Source organism: Ctenocephalides felis, unplaced genomic scaffold (genome assembly GCF_003426905.1).
Source record: "Ctenocephalides felis isolate EL2017-DRISC unplaced genomic scaffold, ASM342690v1 CF-g0.4_SCAFFOLD_03571, whole genome shotgun sequence".
Lineage (NCBI taxonomy): Eukaryota > Metazoa > Arthropoda > Insecta > Siphonaptera > Pulicidae > Ctenocephalides > Ctenocephalides felis.
Genome location: NW_020539725.1, coordinates 65,616,397 through 65,631,855, shown reverse-complemented (window position 1 = coordinate 65,631,855; position 15,459 = coordinate 65,616,397). Strand labels below are relative to the sequence as shown.

At 31.5% G+C, this 15,459-nt stretch overlaps 1 protein-coding gene across 1 annotated transcript; it reads left to right on the top strand.

Annotated features, from left to right (window-relative positions):
- The first annotated feature begins 905 nt into the window (after positions 1–905).
- On the top strand, positions 906–1,656 carry LOC113386520 (puromycin-sensitive aminopeptidase-like protein). Its single transcript, XM_026624300.1, has 4 exons — positions 906–1,046; positions 1,208–1,392; positions 1,453–1,572; positions 1,638–1,656. The coding sequence occupies exons 1-4, from the start codon at positions 906–908 to the stop codon at positions 1,654–1,656; spliced, it is 465 nt and encodes a 154-aa protein (XP_026480085.1).
- Positions 1,657–15,459: the final 13,803 nt, after the last annotated feature.

The following is a 15,459-nucleotide window of genomic DNA, read 5'->3' as shown; positions in this document are numbered from 1 at the left end:
AAATTTCATTTCATGTAATTTTAGCATGCCTTAGACAAAATTGATGTGTGTATGTGTGCGGATACAAATTTTCGTCGAATTCGAGCTCATTTGTCGAAACATTTGAATATTCAAAACAGTCGCTTTTTTAATTTTTAAAAAAGAAAATGCAATTTAAAAAAAAATTAAAACTCTCAAAACAGTCAATTTTGCAAAAAAATAGAGTAATTTAATTTTTTTTTCAAATTTCAAAAAAAAAACTCAACTGATTTAAACATTCAAATCTGTCACTCAAAATCGGAAAATTTACAAAAAAATTGAGGTTTTTTAAAAAATTTAAAGTACGGGAAGTTCTAGTAATTGAACACAAATTCAAAATTAAAAAAAAATCCAAAAAATCAAATTTTCCAACATTTTCACGATTTTCAAATGAATTCAAAATTTTCTGAGAAAATTGTAAATAAAAAAATCTAGCAATTATTTATAAAGCACATTGGCTTATATAATATGAGAAGTCATATTATTTCTATTTTTAGAGTGTTTGGAACCGAATTCTGGTGAAGAAAAACGATATGGGCATCGACGCAATTTGAGGCGACTTACGCCAGGCATTGTTTTCCCTGTTGGGACGACCCATCGTTCCAAGGCCGACTTTTGATGTCATCCTTACTGTACCCGACGGTAACTTTAAATTTAACACGTTAATTGCCATGTCAATCATAAATTTGTTACATAGAAAACAGTGTTGGAAAAAAAGCTAAAGTTTCCTTTAACTAAATTATCTAATAAGTCACCATATGGCCTATGAAGAAATTTGTCTGGCATCGTGGCGATTGACGTGTTAATGAATTTATTTGTCCCAAATGAATGTATAAAATCTATATTCAAATTATTATTTATCACCAGGGTTAACTGCACTATCAAACATGCCAGTAAAATCGCAAAGTGTATGTCGTGGAAGAAGGACATTGACATATGAAACGACACCGGTGATGTCGACTTATTTACTTGCTTTTGTCATCGGAGAATACGACTATGTTCAGGGCAAAAGTAAAGAAGGAGTGCAGGTAATAATCAAAATAATAAATCCATTCAATTCCACATATAAAGAAGCATAAATAAACCGCAAATACTCCCACTTTGCCATTACATCACTTCTAATTGTCACCCTACTCCATAGAGACTGATTGTAGCACGTAAATTTACCTTTAGGTTTAATTTTTTACAGATTCGTTGTTATACCCCGATCGGAAAACACGACATGGGCACCTTCTGTGTAGAAATCTCTGAAAAATGTTTGACCTACTTCAATGAATACTTCGACATCGAATATCCCATGAAGAAAATGGATTTGGTATCTGTTAATGAATTTAATGCTGGTGCTATGGAAAATTGGGGACTCATAACATTCAGGTGAAAAATTTACTTTCAATAGTTCCAGGTATTACATAATCATTTTTATTAATTTTTTAGAGAACGTTTAGTGCTGACAAACATCAAAGAATCGAATAAATTCGACTTGTTCCGAGTCGTGGCAACAGTCGGTCATGAAATTGCCCATCAATGGTTTGGAGATTTAGTCACTATGGAATGGTAAAAATAAACAAATATTTGAAATCTGGTTCTTGACCATTTTAAGTAATATATCATTTTTCCAGGTGGACACATTTTGGCTAAACGAAGGCTTTGCCACATTTATGGCAATACATATGCGTCAATGAAACGATTCCTGAGAGCGAAATTTGGACGTCGTTTGTGATGGATCCCTTCAACACGGGTAATAATTTTTTTTTTAATAATTTCCAAATTTTTTTAACAATATAACATTTTTTTCAGCCCTGACAGCAGATGCTATGGACAGTTCCCATCCCATAGAAGTTGAAGTTGGACATCCCAATGAAATTGATCAAATTTTTGACGTAGTTTCTTACAAAAAAGGCTCATCTGTGATACGAATGTTAGCCACTTTTGTTGGGGAAGAAAAATTCAGAGAAGGTAATTAGATTTTTGTTAATTGTCATATTTAGATATTTATTACTACTGCTTGATATCAAGTTTCATAATGGCAGGATATCAAGTTTCATAATAGTAACTTTATAGATACTAACGACTTATGCTTAAAAAAAATCTTCAATGAATTAAATTTAAAAAAGATTTTTGCAAAAAATATATATTGTAATACTTACTACCAATAATATTTTACTACCATTTTCTTCCAAAATCATTAAAAATTTTGTGAAAATTTCTTATTTCAGTTTTAAATGAAATATAGGGAACGTTATGAAAAACTTTTCATACTGAATATTGACAAAAGCCATGCGGTTGCTGTGCAGTCAGATAAAAAATCTATTCTACAAACCGCACAAATGTAAAAAAAAAAACGATGTTAGATAACAGGGTCTTTCTGACTCAACTTCATAACATACGAGTGACATTGCAGTTTATGTGCAAAACGCCTGAGCGCACAGTAAATACATGAAATTTTGACAGTTTTCAGTATGATTCGGTAGCATAATGTATGGAAGTTGGAGCATAACATGGCCTTGCCATAACATTTTTCAGTTATGCGACAGAATTGGTTCAATAATCTAAATTTTATTTTAATTTAGGTCTTAGAATTTATTTAAAAAGACATAAATATGGAAATACTGTGACCGAAGATTTGTGGCAAGCACTTGAAGAAGCCAGTTGTAAGCCAATAGGTAAGATTTTATATTATATATTTTTATTTTTTTCACCAAAATTCCTAAGGCCTACTCTCACAAAATTCTAATTGAATTCTTATCAGATTCAGAATCTTGTTAGATCCCTACAAGAATCTTTTTAGACTCTCTACAAAATCTTAAATCTCACAAGAATCGTATCAAAATGCTAATAGAATCTTATTAATTGCTAAGCATTTAATTAGAATCTCAAAAAAAATCATCCAATTCTCACAAGAATAATTGATCTAAACCTACAAGAATCCCTCTTAGACTCTTGACAGAATCTTAAATCTCGCAAGAATCCTATCAAAATCATCACAGAATCTTATTAGATTGCTAAAAATTTAATTGGAATTTCAAGAAAAATCATCCAATTCTCGCAAGAATCTTTCATTTAAACCAGCAAGAATCTAATTATCGTCTCAACAGAATCTTAAATCTCACAAAAATCCCTTCAAAATCCAAACAGATCAATTTTAGATTGCTAAAAATTTAATTAGAATCAAGAAAATCATCCAATTCTCACAAGAATCTTTCATCTAAACTTACAAGAATCTCATTAGACTCTCAACTTTTAGAATAATTGATCTAAACCTACAAGAATCCCATTAGACTCTTGACAGAATCTTAAAACTCACAAGAATCTTATCAAAATCCCAACAGAATCTTATTAGATTGCTAAGAATTTAATCAATATCTCAAGAAAATCATCACAAGAATCTTTTATCAAAACTTCACAGAATCATTTAAGATTTTGTATGGATTCTTATTAGGTCCGTATCAGTTTCTCACAAAATTCTTATCTCATTATCTCATTAGAATCTCATTAGATTACTATAATAAGATTATTTGATTCCTACAAGAATCTCATTAGACTAGACAATTGTGATTTGTGCTATATTGGGAAAAGTTCAATATTTATGTCTTTGGGAGGATGAATTAACTAAACACATTTATTATTTCAAAGACACTTTTAATACAAGATCATCCAAACATTCTTCAAAAAATATTGCATTAACTGGTTCCCTAACGGTATAAACAAATTTAGATTTATTTTTAAACATTTCACACAAAAAACCTAATTTCACATTTTTGTTATCAAAGAGACATAAAAAAATCACTTATGATAAAATTGTTACTTGTGCCTTTTGGAGGTTAGGTTTTATGTGTAAAATAGGTTTTTGACAGTTCGTAGTAATTATATTAATTCAATTTATTTTCTATAATTTTTTCCTATTGTAGCAAAAATCATGGGCATCACTACTTATGTTTATATAAGAAGAATTAGTTAATTTGAGATTCCCAGTGCTAAATAATTTAAAACTATGTTCTCTGAGCACATTAATTCTTTCAAACACACTTTTAATAAAAAATAATCTAAATATTGTTCATAAAGAAAAGAATTAAGCTGACCTTAAAAAAATGCATTAACTGCTTTCCTTACAGTATAAACGAATTTAGATTTATTTTTAAGCATTTCACACATAAAACCTAATTTCACATTTTTGTTATCAAAGGGACATAAAAAATATTCACTTCTGATAAAATTGTTACTTGTGCCATTTGGAGGTTAGGTTCAATGTGTAAAATAGGTTTTTGACAGTTCGTAATAATAATATTATTACTGTTTATTTTCTGTTTTTCTATTAAAGCAAAAATCATGGGCACCTGGACCAAACAAATGGGCTTTCCTCTACTCAACGTTTGCATGAAACAAGAAGGTGAAAATCGAATAATTACATTGATGCAAGAAAAATTCAATGCAGATGGCAGCCGGGATCAAAATCAGACCAAATGGATTATACCGATTAGAATCCTCACTCAAAGTTGTGCCTGCCAGGTAATAATCTACATATATATATATAAATAAGTCGAGATTTCCTTCCTGACAAAATAACTCCAGAACGCAAAAACCGAATACGACAATTTTGAATTTGTTGGAAAGTCTCGAAAATTAGTGGTGCATGGCATCGTGTCTTAATGCAAATTGCTGGAACTTCACGCACCGTAATTGAAAATTCGAGTAATGACATTAGTGAGAATTATCAGAATTATGCTTGGTTAAGTCAACGAGCAATTCTTGTCGCAAAGAATTATTATTTACACGCGCTGAATTTCACCATTCAATCAAAATTGCTGGCGATTTGGTGACATACCAATGATTCCGACTGGTCTTCCATTTGACTTCAAACGATTGCAATTTCCAGTTCGCCTCGCGTTCGTAATACCAAGTCGCAAGGCCAATCGCTTAGTGTTTGCGGGATAAATTTTATATAGATTATTCAGAAAATCATTGTTTTTCACATGGGCAGTTATACGTTGCCTGTTCACGAGTTGGGAAACCATCCGCTTTGTTTGTGTTAACGTCAGACCAAAAAACAAAAAATGTGGTTCACCAAAGTGCACTTCAATGAAACGGATAATTTGCGGATTCACTTTCATTTACTAAGAGAAGTTTAACTAAAAAACACTTCATTTTTGTAATCAAAATAAATTCATTACTGTTGTGTAATAAAATCAAATTTTTCCTTTTCAAATATAAAACAAACAAAAAATTACTTCATCTTTCTCACGAAACCATCTGGTGGCGAAACGGAGTTCGTCGGGTTTGCTAGTCTAATATAAAATCATTCCAAGCCATATTACGAGAAATCTGACAACAGGATTAAAAATCTCACCTCTGCGTTGTTGTCAGATTTTTAGAAATATGGCTTTAGTCAATTACTGATTATAAATTGTTCGCCCAGGATGACGATATTCCCACAATGGAAAAGACATGTATGAAAATCACTCTTGCCGGAGTAAAACCGGATGAATGGGTCAAATTGAATCCGGGGTCAATTGACTTTTACAGGGTTTTGTATACTGATGAAATGCTTGAGCAATTGATACCATCGATAAGAGATTTGTCACTACCTGTTGCTGATAGAATTAGTGTTTTGAATGATGTTTATGCCGTTTGCCAATCTGGCAGACAACCGATAACCCAGGTAAAAAACTATTTAAAAATTTATTTGGCTAGTGAATATGTACAGGGTGTCCCAGAACTCAATGTCAGGCCAAAAGGAAGGTATAGTTTTGGTTGTAACTATCATGAAAAAATTAGAAGAAAAATTGTTCAATGTATTTGGAAAATTGTGAGCTTGCAGGTGCGACCTAGAGCTTTTGTAGAACTGCAACAATTTTTTGGTTATTGTGGTTACATTTTATCAATTTTTTTAGTTTAAACTTTGTATTCGTAACCGTAAATAATATTTCTAAGACCACAGCCCAAAATAATGACACTGTTGCGCCAAGTTTTCCAAAAATCAACACTTTTTGTAGACCTATCACTTCAAAATTTTTACAATGTGTCAAGTTTGAGAAGCCCTGCTTTAAAAAAAATGTACTAAAGTATGTTGGCAAGTTACATCAAAATTTAGTGCATTTAATCAGGATTGTAAAATAGTAAAACACTTGATGCAGAGTGTCCCAGAACTCAACGTCAAGTCAAAACGAGATGCAAAAAAATTATTTCATGCGCTTGGAAAATTTTGAGCTTGCAGGTGCAACCTAGAACAGCGACGATTTTCTGCTTATTGTGGTTAAATTTTATTAATTTTGATCATATTAACTTTGGATTTATATTACTAAATAACATTTCTAGAACCTCAGTCCAAAATAATGAAACATTTGCCTCAAGTTTTCCAAGAATCAACACTTTTTCTTCACCTGTCACTTCAAAATTTTTACAATGTGTCAACTTTGAGAAGCCCTGCTTTTAAAAAAATGCACTAAAGTATGTTGGCAAGTTGCATCAAATTTTAGTGCATTTAATCAGGATTGTAAAATAGTATAACACTTGATAGTTTTGTAATAAAAATCTAAGAAATATTAACACGTTCACACAATGACGAGTTGAATGCACTGGTATTAACAATGTTATTTTTCGGTTTTTATTGTTTACTCAGGTTTATTATTGACATTACTATAAAGTATTTTACCATTTTACAATCTTGATTAAGTGTGCTAAATTTTGATGCAACTTGCCAATATACTCTAGTACAATTTTTTTACAAGAGCGCCTCTCAAAGTCAACCCATTGTAAAAATTTTAAGTTCATGGCTTAACAGAAAAGCTTTAATTCTTGAAAACTTGGGTCAATTTGGTCATTATTTTGTACTGTGGTCCTCGAAATGTTATTCACGTTTACGTTTCTTAAATTTAAACGCACAAAATTGATAAAAATTGACCACAATAATCAAAAAATTGCCGCAGTTTCACCAAAGCTCAAAATTGCACTTAAGAGCTTTGTGAATGGATTTCATTAGTTTCTGCTTGACGTTGAGTTCTGGGATATCTTGTATATATAAAAACTAATAATGTATTAATTTTTTATAGGTTCTCAATCTTTTAAAATCCTACAAAAACGAAATCCACGCCACAGTTTGGGAATGTATAGACACTTGTGTAAAGCCTTTATATGATCTTTCAGCTGCTTGTGAATGCCAGGTAAAAATTATATTTTGAAATAATATAAAGCTTTTAATAATTTAAATTTTTTAGCAATGTAGAATATAAAATTCAATACCAAAAAACAAACAAACCCAAAAACAGTCTAAATCTTTTGCCAATAATTTTTAATCTAAGAAATTTTGAAAGACAGCCTCGATGTATTATTACATGTCGGGCTTGAAAAAATAAATGATTATTGAATATAATCCATAAAAATTAAGAATGTATTTGTTTCCAAAATTCTTAAAATTTGTAAAAAAGTATTTTCAAAAATGTAACTTTTGCCTTCAATCACTTCCAAAAATATCAAAAACAAAATATGCAATTTTGATGAAAATGTTTACTCGTGAAATAATTTTTTTGTCAATTTTTTATATAAATTTTAGGATGAATTTGCGTTGTTCGCCCTGGATTTATATTCAGAAATTAAAAAACGAGTGTCCTTCGACATTTATCCTGGTGACCAATATCTAGATTGTGCATTACGAGATCGTATCATCAATAGATTGGTCGATTTGAAAGATGAGGAAACACTGAACGAAGCCAAAGCTAGGTATGTAAAAGAAATCTTTAGATTTTGAAATTAAATGACAATACCATGTCAGTGCCAGGACTCGAACTGAGCACCCCTGGCGTGTAAGTCAAACATGCAACCGACTGAACTATTTAACAATCTAAATTCTCTTTAATTTTAAACCAATAAATCAAAAATGACTATTCTATATCAGTGCCAGGACTCGAACCGAGTGTCCCTGGCGTGTGAGTCGGGCATGCTACTGACTGAGCTATTCAACAATCTAAATTCTACTAAATTTCAATCCGAAAAATTCAATGACAAATCTATGTCAATGCCAGGACTCTAACCAAGTGTCCCTTTAAATTCTATCCAAACAGTCAAATAACAATTTTGCCAATCCCGGGACTCGAACCGAGTATTCATGGCGTGTGAATTCGGGCATGCTACTGACTGAGCTTTTTAACAATATAAATTCTACTTAATTTCAATTCAACAAATCAAAAAAGACAATTGTATGTCAGTGCCAGGACTCGAACCAAAGATCCCCGGCGTGTGAGTCGGGCATGTTACTGACTGAGCTACTCAGCAATCTAAATTTTACTTAATTTTAAACCAGCAAATTAAAAATGAAAAATCTAGGTCAGTGCCAGGACTCGAACTGAGTATCCCTCTAGTAATTTCAATCCAACAAATCAAATGACAATTCTATGTCAGAACCAGGATTCGAACTGAGTGTCCCTGGCGTGTGAGTCAGGCACGCTACCGGCTGAGCTATTTAACAATCTAAATTCTACTTAATTTCAATTCAACAAATCATCAAATGACATTCCCATATCAGTGCCAGGATTCGAACCGTGTATCCCTGGCGTTTGGGTCGGGCATGCCACTGGCTGAGCTATTTTCGTCACAACGTCGAAATTGATTATATGATTTATTTTATTTTATTTTAATCAAACAAATCAAAACTACAATTTTATGTCTGTGCCAAAACTCGAACCGAGTATTCCTTTAATTTCTATCCAACAAATCAAATAACAATTCTGTCGGTGTCTTCTAGCCTATAGGTCGGTCGTGCTACTGACTAAGCTATTGAACAATCTTAAATCTACTTAATTTAAGACCTACAAATCTAAAATGATAATTTTACGTCAGTGCCAGGACTCGAACCAAGTGTTCCTGGCGAGTAAGTCGGGAATGCTACTGACTGAGCTATTTGACAATCTAAATTTTACTTAATTTAAAACCTACAAATCAAAAGGCAAATCTATGTCAGTGCCAGGACTCGAACTGAGTGTTCCTGGGGTATGAAGTCGTGTGAGCTACTAACTGAGCTATTGAACAATCTTAAATCTACTTAATTTCTAACCAACAAAACAAATGACAAAAGTATGTCAGTACCATGACTCGAACCGAGTGTTCCTTTAATTTCCATCCAACAAATCAAATAACAATTCAGTTAGTGCCAGGACTCGAACTGAGTGTCCTTTTAATTTCTATCCAATAAATCAAATAACAATTTTGTCAGTGCCAGGACTCAAACTTAGTATCCTTGGCCTGTGAAGTCATCAATTTAAATTCTACGTAATTTCAATATGACAAATCGAATGACAATTTTATATCTATGGCAGGACTCGAACTGAGTATCCTTGGCCTGTGAAGTCATCAATTTAAATTCTACGTAATTTCAATATAACGAATCGAATGACAATTATATATCTATGCCAGGACTCGAACTGAGTATCCTTGGCCTGTGAAGTCATCAATTTAAATTGTACTTAATTTCTATCCAACAAATCGAATGACAATTCTATATCCATGCCTGGACTCGAACCGAGTATCCCTCCAGTAATTTCAATCCAACAAAGAATATGACAATTTCATGTCAGTGCCAGGACTCGAACTGAGTACCCCCGGCGTGTCACTACAAATATTTTTCTTTTTCACTATTCCATTTTTTTTTTCTAGATATCAAGATGACGTTTCCGGAAACCGTCCCCTGAATCCGGACATCCGGAACGCCTGTTACGCCGCCGCCCTGACGACGACCGATCCTAAAATTTTGGAAGAATCCTTCGAAAGATATCGATCGGAAAGAAATAATGCAACCCGAAATTTGATACTCAAAAAAATGGGTTGTGTACAATCCGAAGAGCTACTGACAAAGGTTTTGGAGTTCGGCTGGGGATCTGATGTCCCTAATATGGATTTCCCGATATTGCTCGCCGGAGTTGTATCCAGTCCGGTAATATAAATAAACTAGTGGTGTATGGCATCGTGCCTTGAAGCAAATTGCTCGAACTTCCCGTACCGTAATGAAATATTCGAGAAATTTTAAACGTTTTCAAATATATTATTACAAATACTGTAACTGTCATTATTTTTGCTATCATGTTATATCTGAGCAAATCACATGTAAATCATAAATCAATTTATCTCCAGAACATTAACAATAGTCATTTCATTTCGAATTCAATTTCAAAAAAATAGTTTAGTTGCCTAATTTACGCAAAATTGACATATAGTCACAGTCTAAACGCATTTGCGAATAATTCTGTGCAACATTTTCACTTAGACTGTGCTTAGCTTGGCGGCATTTTCACATTTTTCAATAGTTTTCACAAAATTGGAAATGTGCTCCATACATATATAGTCTAAACGCACTTGCGTAAACATTTGTACCAGAGTGGCGCTTAGACTGTGCTTAGTTAGGGTAATTTTTTGAATTTTTAACTTCCCGTAGTTATAGTAATCGCAAAAAAATTTTTATATATCTTTACGTTTCAGAGGTTTCTAAATATTTTGGCATAGCATAGAAAAAATGGTTGTATGTGTGTGTGCATGTGTCTGTGTATGTGTGTGTGTGTGCGGATACAAATTTTCATCGACAATTTCGGGAACACGGATGAAGCGATTTGGATAATTCAAAAAACATTCGATTCGTATTGATAAGGAGACGTGCTGATTAGTTTTTGGCGATTTGAAAAATTCAAAAAACATTTTACTTGTATTAACAAGATGAAGAACTGATCAAATTTTCATGAAGGCAGGTCTAGCAGTTTCGGAGATCTAGTAAAAAAGTAAAAAAAATGCCATTTTGGCGGTCAAAAATGATCATTAGACATATGCACATCAAATTATCAGATATTTTATAGAGATTTTAACAATAAGTATAATTTTGGTTTACTTTCCTATGGGTTCCGTACCAATGTTTACGCGTTAGACGTCGACGCGGCGCTTACGCGGTTTGATATTTCGTCTTTATGCAGTTAAAGAAGTACGATTGCTTTGAAAAAAAGTTTAGATCTTTCAAAATATGTCAAAATAAAGAAAAAAAATTATTCAAAAAAAAAATTAAAAAAATTTTTTTTTCAAAAAAAAGTATTTTTTTGTCTAATTGTTTGTTAAAAATCTTATTTTTTCGAAGTAAATTTTTTTCAAAAATGTTAATCGTTTTTAAAAAAATAATAATTTTTGGTACGGGAAGTTCCAGCTATTTGCCTTAAGGCACGATGCCCTAATTGCCTTAAGACAGAATTCCACTTACAGCTAGTTAAACCATTCAAATCGGTTAATCCGTGCGCCGAAATCGTCGAAATTTGTATCCGCACACACACACATCTATTAGTTTTCTGAGGTATGCCAGTAAAATGTTCAGAAACCTTCAAAACGTCGAGAAATGCAAAAATTTTCATTTTCGATTTTTTTGCGATTACTATAACTACCCTACGGGAAGTCGCAACTAGTTGCAAGTAGTAGACAATACGGATTAATTTGTTTTTTTTTCTCTAGTTGGGTAGAGAAATTCTATGGCAGTTCTTCAAAGACCACCGAGCAGAATCGGAGACCCGTTTTGGCGGCCACATGATGGTCTACGTCGTGGATATGGTCACAGGTTATTTTTCATCCGAAGAAAAAGCTAACGAAATCCAACAGTACTTCCAGCAATCTCCCATACCAGGAGTAGAGCAAACGGTTTCCCAGAGTGTCGAAAAAATCAGAAACAACGCCAAAGCTGCCCAAAGAAATTGCTCGGATTTGAAGAGATTTGCCATGGATTTTGCAGCCGAGATGGGTCAAACTGGTGGTCAAAACGGTAACCAGAAAAAAAATGATTGCCAGACTATTAATATCAACTGTGGTAATGGTCAGAATAATGGTAAAAATGGGGGAAATGATGATTGCCAAAACGCAAACATGAATTGTGGTCAGAATGGTCAGTATGGTAAAAATGGTAACGGTGGTAATAATGATTGCCAGAATGTTAACATGGACTTTGGCAATAATCGTAATGGTAATGGTAACAACGGATGTGGTCAAAATAATGGTCAAAACGGTAATGGTGGCCAAAAGAATGGTAACAATGGAAATGGTGGTCAAAAGAATGGTAACAATGGATGTTGTGGTCAAAATGGATTTGGTGGTCAAAATAATGGTCGCAATGGTAATGGTAACAATGGATGTTGTGGTCAAAATGGAAATGGTGGCCAAAATAATGGTAACAGTGGTTGTGGTAATCAAAATGGTAATGGTGGTCAAAATAATGGTCGCAATGGCAATGGCAACAATGGATGTTGCGGTCAAAATAATGGCAAAAATGGAAACAATGGCAATAATGACTGCCAAAATGTCAATATGGACTTTACTAACAATCGCAATGGCCAAAATGGCAATGGTAAAAATGGATGCAATGGCCAAAATGGATTTGGTGGCCAAAATAATGGCCAAAATGGCAATGGTAAAAATGGATGTGGCCAAAACGGAAATAACACAAATGGCAATGGAACAAATAATAAATGTAGATGTCTTTGAAAATAAACAACAAAATTCATTTTTTGCAAATTATGGACTAATAGTATAATTGATACAGTAATACTTTTTTATACTAAATTTGGAGACAGTTTGCAGAAATATTTTTTAGAAGAAATTTGAAGTCAAATAGATACAAATTTTTTTTTGTAAAAAATAACTCTGATGTAAATTTACAGATGAAAAAAATAAATAATAATATGGTTGATAATTCTTAACTATTTGATACTAAACTTGTACCAGTATAAATAAGACAAAAAAGGCCCCAATGTAATTTTTTTTAAAAAACATATAATGTTTTTATAATATTTTTTTTACTAAAGAATTTATATATAAAAGTAAAAATAAATTTATATATAATAATTACATTTTTTTCTTCATTTCTTGGTCATCTTAATTTAATGACTAAAACATGTCTTGGTAATATATTTAGCAATGTGTGAATTTGGTGCACTTTTTTATATTTTTGAAAATATCTTGGAAATTTTGTCTGGGACACTTTGTTTTATATACATCAGTAAAAAGTAGATAAAATTTACTAAAATTTAGTAAAAATTCGTTATATACACTTGCATACCAGAGTTTTGCACAAATCGTAGTTGATTTGGGCTTTAGTAGGTATCTCCATTTATATATGGATATATGCAATATATGGATGAGCATTTTTTACAAATAACTTATAATTCTTTTAGGGACATTATAATGTATTTGTATTAGTAAGAACTAGATAAAATTTAATAAAATCTAGTAAAAACTTGTATATTTTCACATTGAACGCAATAGAAAAAAGAATTTGAGAGAAAATGTCATATGGAGTGCTACCAAAATATATAACGAATTGCCAGACTATATTAAGATGACCAATGATAATGATAATTTTAAAAGAAAAATAAAGAAGTACTATATGGAAATTGAAGAAAAAGAAGACTGAAGAGTTATATATAGATATTATATTAATGAAATAGATATTATAGTCAAATGAAATGTAAATATTATATGAAAACTGTTTTTCATAATCTCTCATACCAGGCACCTCTGTCTGACTGAGATATGAAAATAATGTATATATGTAATAAAATAAAATAAAATATTAAAATTTTGCACAAATCGTAGTCAAATGCAGACTTACATAATTAGCAATACATATTTTAGAACATTTTTTTGAATTTTTTCAAATAACTTTTAATTTTCTTCTTGCACATTAGAATTTGTTTGCATCAATAAAAACTAGATGAAATTTACTAAAATCTACTACAAATTTTTATATACACTTGCATATAAAAATTTTGTACAAATCGTAGTCGAAATGCAAACTTTAGTACTTCCATAATTACCAATACATAAATTCAGAACGTTTTTTCTCTATATTTCTCTAAATAACTTTTAATTTTCTTCTCCAACATAAGATTTTTTTAATTTTTTCTATAAAAACTAGATAAAATTTACTAAAATCTAGTAAAAACTGTTATATACACTTGCATATCAAAATTTTGCACAAATCGTAGTTGAACCCCAAACTTTAGTATTTCCTAAATTTGCAATATATGAATTTATACTTGTCATATTTTATTCGACATTCATATATTTTTTCTAGATTTTTTATAAAACTAACTAAATATTTATTTTTAATAGTGTTTTAATATTTTAGCAAAATATAGTGATTTTTAAATAATTTTCTAACTTGTATGATGGGATAGGTACCGACTTACCAGGATACAGGTAATATTACAAAAAAAATGCAAATCAGACAAAACCATTTGTTGATAATACTTAAACTAAAATTTATATCACCAAATAAAACCAGTTTCATACCAATTTAAATTCGCCAATGTTTTTATTAAATTAAGTCGATTTCCATTTTTGACAAGTGTCCATCAAAATATCATCTAGTGATAATCTCGGAAATAAATGAATAAACTGACTAGATTGTCATCTAGCAAAAATATTTTCGTAAAAATTCATTAAAAATTCAAAGTGAAAATTTATTATGGCCGGACAGTGAAATTGAAAAAAATGATACCTCTAATACCCGATACGCCATCCTAACTAGATATCGAAAAAATAGGAGAAATAGGTGAGTTCCATTTGACAGTTGTAGTTGAAACACAAGAATAAAACTAGTGGTTAGAGCAACGTGCCCTAAGGCAAATTTCTAGAACTTCCCGTACCGTAATAAAATATTCGAGGAATTATAAATGAAATAGCGTTGGAATGGTAAAGCTCTCTTATGCTTGTTCTTGGTATTGAAAATTATGAAAATGTCTATCTATTTGCTGTGCGATCAGGCGTATTTTACATATAAACAAGCAAGAAAGAATCCTATGATAACTGCATTATCGAAGAATCTGTTATCATAACATTCTTTCTTGCTTGTTTATATGTTTATAATACGGAAAAATAAAAAAGTGAAAAACATGAAAAAATGTTAGCAAGGTCGAATTTTTTAGATAGAAAAAAGGGCAATTTTGTCACTATTTTGTACTGTGGTCTTAGAAATATTATTTATGGTTACGGTTCCAAAGTTTAATAAACAAAATTAATAAAAATTAACCAGAATAATAAAAAAATGTTCACAGTTTGACCAAAGCTCTAGGTTGCACTTGAAAGCTTATTATGCTCAAACTAAATGGAATAAAAAAACTAACTTTTGGCATCAAATATCTAACTATCACTTCGTTTTGACATTGAGTTCTGGGTTACCCTATATATATGGCGCGTGTGTATGTGTTTGTGCTTTTAGCCAAAGAAATGCTCATATGCATGCCAGACTAGGTCTTTTGTCTTAGGGTAAGCTGGTCTAAAACCTACGCTGTTAGGCATTACTTTATGGGGGGAAGATCTAGAATGCTATAATCCTTGCTTTAGAATTATACTTTCTATGAAATAAAAAAAGATTTAATTATCTTTATGGTGGTTGCAATCAGTACTATAATAGAGAAAAATCTAACTCTCATCAAA

Coding starts and splice junctions, on each gene's coding strand:
- LOC113386520 (XM_026624300.1), top strand. CDS start 906: ATGCCAGTAAAATCGCAAAGTGTATGTCGTGGAAGAAGGACATTGACA. Junction 1,047..1,207: donor AAAGTAAAGAAGGAGTGCAG/GTAATAATCAAA, acceptor AATTTTTTACAG/ATTCGTTGTTATACCCCGAT. Junction 1,393..1,452: donor TGGGGACTCATAACATTCAG/GTGAAAAATTTA, acceptor TTAATTTTTTAG/AGAACGTTTAGTGCTGACAA.